The 8,084-nt window shown below is 42.7% G+C and overlaps 1 protein-coding gene across 1 annotated transcript; it reads left to right on the top strand.

Moving 5' to 3' along the window:
• The first annotated feature begins 796 nt into the window (after positions 1–796).
• On the top strand, positions 797–6,657 carry LOC136058441 (secreted Ly-6/uPAR-related protein 1-like). Its single transcript, XM_065751867.1, has 3 exons — positions 797–865; positions 4,191–4,310; positions 5,238–6,657. Exons 1-3 carry the CDS (start codon positions 814–816, stop codon positions 5,447–5,449), a joined length of 384 nt encoding a protein of 127 aa, XP_065607939.1. The 5' UTR covers positions 797–813; the 3' UTR covers positions 5,450–6,657.
• Positions 6,658–8,084: the final 1,427 nt, after the last annotated feature.

Genomic DNA, 8,084 nt, shown 5'->3' with positions numbered 1-8,084 from the left:
GAAATTAAGAATATTGATCCATTTCTCCCTGTTGTGTTTATTTCTCATCTTCAGTATAAAATTTGCTGAACAGCTGATATCTTTGGCTTTGCTCCCTGTTCTTCCAGCATAACTCAGCACCTGAAAAAACGTGATGTATCCAACCCCCAGACTTGGAGGCTCCATCTAATGTGCTCTCCTCCACTGCCTTGCATGCCCAGCAACTAAGAACTATGGCTCAATTCATAGCTAAGCTCCTGGGAGACAGAAACTGGGTTGTTTTTGCACAGTATTTGGGAAAATAGACATGCTTTGTGCAAATCCAAACACAGCAGACTCCTGCCTGCCAGCCCAGGGAGCAGTAGGCATGAAAACATGGCACAAATTTTGGGGATGCTGAGCCAACGTGTGTGGAAGCCCAACCTGCTGCCACTTGCATCTTGCCTGATGTTGCCCAACTCAACATGCATGACACAATCTGGCTCTCATCTCGCAGAGCCAGACTTGAAGGAACAAACATACCTTGTCGCATTTCCCATCCAAGCACCTCTGCAGTGCAGGCTGTGTTTTTCCTTTTCCATGGGACCAGCCTCAGGCCATAAACCTGAAGAGAAGATGAGGTATGGTAGGAGTCTGCTCATTGTGGTGATGTCACCTTCTCCAGGAACTCATTCCTCTGCAAATCCCAATCCAGGCTGGAGCTGGGCTTCCCCCCTGTTAAACCCAGGGGAATCCGCCCACAAGATCAAGAGGAGGTGGAGGGTAGAAAGAGATATAAAGCTACCCAGGAGCAGCTCAACTTTACTGCCCTAGTTGTACGGATCTACGCTCAGCATGAAGATGCCTCTGGTAGGGCTGCTGCTTGGCCTGGCATGCGTAGAGTTGGGTAAGACTACTGCATTCTTGACGTAGTGGGACCCTTTGGGAAATGCCTAAGAGGGGAGGGGAGAGGCAGCAAAGCAGAAAGATCTGGTAGAAAATTGATGCTTTTATGTATTTAAGAATATTAACAGAGAGGGGAAAAAGGATATTCATTCCTGGCAGGGAAAGCTGTGATGCCTCTCGTAGAGAGCAGGGAGTAGACCCATGAGTGATCTTATGTCTCCCATTCCCATTCATACTGCACCCCAGAGTGGAGGGGACTGACATACATCTTTGTTTTGGGTGTATGTATAAGGGATGAATGATGTGGTACAGGGCAGCACAAATGTGGGCAAAGTCTTTAGACTTCAGGAGAGATATGGGTGAGAGTATGACAAATAACTCCAGGAACTTTGTGAATGTTAATGAAACTAACAGATTCAGGTGTCTACAATAACTTCTAGAGATTAGACGATGATAGGAAATTATTTTGAGTCTGACTGGATATGGATTCTGCTGGATCAGGATCACAGCCTGTTGTGGGGTCTAGTTATTGCTTTGCTCTTTCTCTATTTTTGATTTACTTTAAATATCTCCTTGGCTTGTTAAATAGGTCATACATAAAAGGATGAAGCCTTGTGGTTTTCATCCTCTATCCCCATGGTCATCAGAAATCCTTAGGCAGCCTTGATGGGATTCTGAGAGATCTCTAAGGAAAAGCAGCCTGGGTAGGAGTTGAACATTCTCAACTGGAGGTATTTTTACATGGAGATCATTCAGAGGGCTGCAAATGAAAGACAGCTGAAAGGCACACACCTTGCAAACCTGTGCACAGAAGTGTTGAGTCTTGTCCTCAAGCTGCATTGTATTGTTTTATTCTTTTTATATTCATTCTTCCTTCCCTATATCTCTGAAGCAAACTCAAATTTGGTTGAATGGTTTGTTTCCTTTCACGCTCTGTGTTGAACACACCCAAAGAGCTGAACCAAGAAAGCTGCAGTTACTTTTATACCATTACTGTAATTTATTACATTTCAGTACATGTTGGATTTTTTTTTCAGTTTGTTTTGTTTCTCCTTTCAAGACACTTCACAGATGGTATGTTTCTGCTTTCCTCCAGACTCGTTCTGGGTTTAATGGCATTGCTGAGGAGATAACAGGGCAGGTTTTCATCCAGTGGTATTGAAGAAATTTACAGGAGCAGAGTGGCATCAACGCCCTTTGCTTTGTAGTTGAGGCTGAGGCAGATATGGCTTTTCTGGAGAAGAAACACTGGGAGGCAGCTGGGTTAGGCAGCACTTGCAGGTCGGGAATATGCCTGTAGCAAGTGGGTCATTTTGACTTGTGTCTATGATTGAATGCTTTTCTATATTTCAAAAGTTGTACTGGTTTAATGAAAGAAATGCTCATTAAGATTTACACAAGTATTGAGATATAAAAAGTCTCGATCCACAAGAGATAATACAAAAATAAGTGTTTGTCACCTATGTGAATCTACATTTTAAACATTCTTGTATGTGTCCCAAGATAAATCACTAACCTTCTGATACTTTAAAATGAAGAGGTAGAAAGTGCTGCTGGACAGTGATGGGCAATGATTATTTGTCTTTGGTCAGGAAACAGCACTGTCCTCAGTGTTCTGTTTGTCTCTTCTGCTTTGTTCCTGACAATTTTGGACTTTCCTCTTCTACTACAATCTCCACACAAAACAAACATCCCCACCTAGATTAAATGAAATAATAAGGGGCAGAGGGATAATGGCTTTCTCACTTAAACTTCCCCTTAACTAGAATTAATTCCTGCAGAAAACATGGGACATTACTGTTCACCCACCAAAATGCTGAGGTTTGGAAATCAGCTCATCCCAAATATCACAGACCAGTTCCTCAGATTATTTGAACTAGCACTGCTTCACCCATATACCCATACAGTAGTCCTACACAGCCAAAAGCATCCTCATGCTTGCAAGGTTGAAAACTTTCTGACTTTTCTCCTCTATGCACTACATGTTAAGATATCAAAAACTTGCATTAAAAAAAAAATCTCTTGTGGATCATTCTGAAGTGATCTACAAAAATCCTCAAACTGGGTGAACTCAAACTAAAAAGTTTTTTCTAGCTTTGCAAAGAGGATAGAGAAAACTGCGTAGTGAAGGCTCTGCTGCACAGCTGAATTTTTCAGAAGCTGTGCTAAGAGAAATAGATGTCCTGAAAATCCACTTTGTTGTTGGGAGTTCAAACAACTGCCTTCAAAAATATTTATCCTTATCACATAGTCCCAGGGGTTTCTCTCTAACATCAGAAACAGTGGCAAAGAAACATCTTTCTGCCTTTTTATCAATAGATGGCAGTGGATACATTTGGGTGGTTCATCAGCTGCTGCACCGCTGGAAGATGCATAGCACAGAAAACATCAAACTGGGCTGTTTTCTGTTGTAAAAATCACACCAGCATGACTCCAAAAAAATATGTACACTCAGTATCTTTTGGCTGTGGATGGGCAGGTCCAGAAGTGAGACTTTTGAGCAACTGCTGTGATCAAGGCTTGCATATGTAAAGGTGTCCCTCTGTCAACATCCACAGCTCTGTAGCATCATCTTTTTTTAAAAAGCAGCAGTAACTGCTGATGAAAGTATTTTTAGGCCATGTTCAACCCTTAGGATCTCTGGTACAGCTCTGAAATTTGAATTGTGCTTTCAGTTAATAAGTTGTGCAGAAAACCCTCTAAATAAGCACAAAAGAGTCCTGGAAGTTCAACTTCAATGATTGTCTCTGTGGATGAAGGAACTACAGACAAATGATGCTCTAAGCAGAAGGAGCTATTTCACTCTGTATTGCAGCACCTCTTACACAGGATGCACAAAATACAAAAGTGTCCTAATTCAGGTCAGATCAGTTCCCCAAACCCAAAATTTAATTCATTTTAAGGAACTGATACTATCTTATTTACGAGTCTGTAGAACAACAGCAAACTACCATGCTGTAATTCATGTGAACAATTACAGACATAGATTGATCCCCAAACAACTCATGGGCCAAAACCTTCCAAGGATTCTATCAAAGCTGCTCAGACAAGAGACCCTTCCAGATTTGCTCTTTTCAGGCTGCTGAGCCCAAGAAGTAGTGATAATGCCTAATTCTCTGCAGTATCATCCTCATCCTTGGATGCTGGGATTTGGTCTTTACCCTTGACATATCCAAGTTTTGCCACTGCCTCTAGCTGTGTTTAGTTTCAAGGGTCTCTGCATCTTGGATGGGGTGATGAAGCAGTTATCATAACATATTCTCTACAATAGATTTGCTGTCTTTGTTTCCGGGATCAACTCAGATCTATTCTGTTTTCCTCTGCAGCCCAGTCCTTGCAGTGCTACACATGCAAGGAGCCAATGGATATTTCCAAGTGTAGAACACCCACCGAATGTCCCCCGAGAGCCAAGGTGTGCACAACAACTCTGCACTCTGTTGACTTAGGTAAGACTCATTGCTTTCTTTGAGTAGTCGTAGAATCACAGAATCATTAAAGGTTGAAAAGAACACCAATATCATCAAGCCCAATTCAAACCCATCCACACCATGTCCACTAAACCATATCCCTTGGTGCCACATCTCCACATTTCTTGAACAGCTCCAGGATCTTCCACCACACACCTGGAAGAAATTTTTCCCAGTATCCACTGCACCCAATATCCAATATCTTGGAGCAAGATGAATCCTTTGTGGGCCAAATGATCTTACAGACTTCCTCCATGCTTCCCTCTCCCCATCTTGGGTTATTCTTAACTTCTCTGGAAGAATCCAGGTGGGGCTATTCAAGCTAAGAAGGAGAAACATCCATTGAACTCAGAGCTTCATAGTGAAGCAGACAGAACTCAACCCACTTAGTTTGTTTTGCCTTTCCTATCCCTATGCATTACAGATCCTGAAATATCAGATATGTGCAAACATACTGCAGAAGCACAGGGACTCCTTGTTTGTAGACATTCTCACTTAACACCAGTGTAAAAAAAAAACAACCTCAGCATGCTTGTGTTATATCAGTGCTTCTTGACATTGTCACTTCCCATGACAAGCTATTGCAAGAGCAACCTATCTGAACAAAACATGCAGGAATTTGTGTTGCTTGTCTGCACTAGAATAAATCTGGAAGGATCAGGAAAGAGAATGGGAGGCAGCATGGAAAACCAGGGGACCTTCTCCTTCAAAGTTCAGTCTAAATTACAAACACCAGTGGATTAAAGATGGTCCTCCCTTTATTTGTCTTTGTTGACCTATAAACACTATGCCTTCAAGTTCTGTCCATTGGACAAAGTCAAAGTTGCTCAAAGCCAGTTGTTTGTACTTCTCTTCACCAATTCTTTCTCTCTCTCTTCTCCCCCTTCTCCAATGCATCAATTTCAGGTTACCCATTTTTTGGCAACATCACCGTCACAAGAAGCTGTGAAGAGGAGTGTGTCACCTATGATGGGATAGGGTCAAACAGGCCAACATCATGCTGCTACACCGACCTCTGCTCCGATGACACCAGGAGCAGCAATGGGGGGAGAAGCAGCTCTGCAGCACTGGGTGTGGTGGCCATGGCTTTTGTCACACTCCTCCAGTGTGTTCTGTGACGTTGATGGGCATCTGTGCTCCAGTAAAAGCATTTGCAATCCTCTCTCTGCCAAGATACTTCGTGAACTTTTAGATGCCTTGGGAAAACTTCTTCACGCAAGTGTGTCTTCACCCATCTTCAGTGCTGTGAATTCAATGGGATTCAATCCAGGAGTTTGGACATTCAGAACTAAAATACTCAAATTTCCAGTTTCCAGCTTTTATAAACAGATGTTCTTCACTTATGGTTGCTTTTGTTCTCCAGAGCCCACATCTCACCTTGCAGCTGTCCTCACCAGGAAGCAGTGGTGAATTAAGAGTGATGACTCTGAGCAGCAGGAGGGACTGGGCAGCGCCACCAAGGCTGGTGCTTGGGGTGATGCCAACAAGAGCAGAGGATATACTCATACTGGACACAACAGATCTCCCCAGCTCCCACACACTGTACACTTTTGACAACTTAATACAAATCCCCCAAAATTCCTGCAATTCTTCATCAGGATTTTGATTTATTTTCTTTCCATATTGGGTGCTATCTCCTGAGTCAGATGGATGTTGAACCCCTCCCAGTATTCAGCAATCTTCAGTTTGCAATTGCTGGGAGCTGGCTTTTAATTCTGGTTAGAATAAGTTATGGAATGGGTTCAGAAGGGTCAACCTTCATTCATGGAGATGGGATGTATTTCTGAAAATCTCAAGAGATCTCCTTCCAGATGTTTCACAGGTTGTTTCAATTTCTCCTATTATTTACCTATTTCTTCACAGCAGGGATGACAGGAAATGAAAAGTGATGATTATTCCAGACCTCAGCTCTGGGAAAAGTCAATGACTCCTCTCAGTTCTGGGGGTTTGCTCAGATTCTCCCTTGGAGCAACTTGATGTTCTGCTTGCGGTAAAAACACAAGTGGAAGCAGATCCAAACAAGTTAGGAATGTCCAGATTATCGATCTATTTAGGAAGGGAAAGATCAAAAACATGCATTTCTCTCTATTCTTATTCCTTATCTCATTCAGGGGAGTAAAAGTGGCAAAGGGCACATGAGTACATCCCATGAACCATTCTAACACATTCATGATGTTCCTGTCATGTCCTCTGTGGCAAACTCAGTTTTCACCCTATATCCATTACAGATGTCTAGGAAAAAACAACACCTAGGAAAAACCTACAAGTAAGAAGGGGGCTTTCTGGATGAAAACCTAGTGAATAAAGGTGGATCCTCCAGTTTTCAGCCTGTGGTGTCTTTTTTATGTGCTCAGCATGTCTCTGGGTAGTTTCCTGCACATCAAGGTCTGGATAAGGAGGGAAGTGCCAAGGAGGGGAAAAGCTACAGAAGAGGAAAAACAGAGGAGGACAAAAAAACTCCTTGAAAGAGCTAGATTAAAGCCTAGAAAGAGCTGGTGGGAGAGGAGTAGGAGGAGGGTAGTAGAATGGTAAAAGACCATGTATGGTTATAAAATACTTATTTAGTGCACGCTCAGGGAAAATTAGGTTTTTTTTTCCTTGTCTTGCAGAAAACAAGGGGAAAACAGGCAATCTCAGCACTGCAAGGTGAGTAGGTGGCTGGGAGCAAGGATGCCGTGGGTAGGAGACCAACGCCTTCCTTGTGCCACTGGTGCTTGTGGTGAGCATCCTGTATCTCACTGCACTGGCAATCTCTTTCTACCTGGGATTTCCTTGATAATGTGGCTCTGTTGCCAAGCATCAAGTATCTAGTGTGGAAAATAGAGTAAAAAGCTCAAAGCACTTGTAATACATTCCTATATTAGGCAAGGTGAGAAGTCTTTAGCACAATGTGTCAGAGGTGTAAAATTTCACGTCAGTATTCATCTGTTCATGCTCTGTTAGTCCTAAGCCACAGGATGAATAGCTGGAAGCCCTCACAAAGTTTAATTCACATCAAACTTCTGCTTCTGTGATTGCTTTTATTTATTCTGTCTGCTTTGTCTCTAGGAATTAAACTTAGTGAGCACCACTGTCCCAGTAAAGGCAGGATACTGACAGGAAATTCAAAGGTATGTGCAGAATTTTGCATCACTGGGTCAAGTGGACATACGGAGGTAGAAGTTTAAATATAGGCTCAATAAAATGGAACAGAGAGATCAATGTCTCCAAAGAGCCATAAAAGATGTGCAGCCCCCCCCGAGAGATGAAGCTACAGCACTGCTGCACCTGGAGGATTTTACCTGCCCCTCTGTGGGCTTGTCTCCTTTGATTGTTGGACTAGATTATATTAGTGGTTTTCTACAACCTTAATGATTCTATGACTCTCAGCAATCACTTTGTGCAGAGGCAGAGATATTATCTCTAGACTTGAGGGCATTCGTTGATGCCTAATGCATTATCTGGACAAGCAGTTCCCTTTTCCACCAACTTCCATCAATTCTGCAAATTGGGGCAGCCCTACAGATGTATGACCTTCATCACTCACTTTCAGATCTGGAGGCGAAGTTTTCATGCATTCAGAAATTAAGGAACAAAGCAAAAAAAGAGAGCGAAATTTCAGGGAGATGTCGGAATATCCAGTTGTTGAGGGTATTCAAACTGGTATAACCAACTGAATCTTGCCTCCAGCCAACTGTCAGGGCTATATATTTGCCTTCGTGGCCTTGCATTGTGGTCTAAATGACTCAAAGGTGAAGTGAGCATTTCAGAGAT

The sequence above is a fragment of the Cyrtonyx montezumae genome, unplaced genomic scaffold, assembly GCF_038088225.1.
Source record: "Cyrtonyx montezumae isolate F1298 unplaced genomic scaffold, pur_monq_1.0 scaffold_8, whole genome shotgun sequence".
Taxonomy (NCBI): domain Eukaryota; kingdom Metazoa; phylum Chordata; class Aves; order Galliformes; family Odontophoridae; genus Cyrtonyx; species Cyrtonyx montezumae.
The sequence above is the reverse complement of the archived record's forward strand: the minus strand, read 5'-3'. Positions and strand labels throughout refer to the sequence as shown.

Coding starts and splice junctions, on each gene's coding strand:
- LOC136058441 (XM_065751867.1), top strand. CDS start 814: ATGAAGATGCCTCTGGTAGGGCTGCTGCTTGGCCTGGCATGCGTAGAG. Junction 866..4,190: donor CCTGGCATGCGTAGAGTTGG/GTAAGACTACTG, acceptor TTTCCTCTGCAG/CCCAGTCCTTGCAGTGCTAC. Junction 4,311..5,237: donor TCTGCACTCTGTTGACTTAG/GTAAGACTCATT, acceptor CATCAATTTCAG/GTTACCCATTTTTTGGCAAC.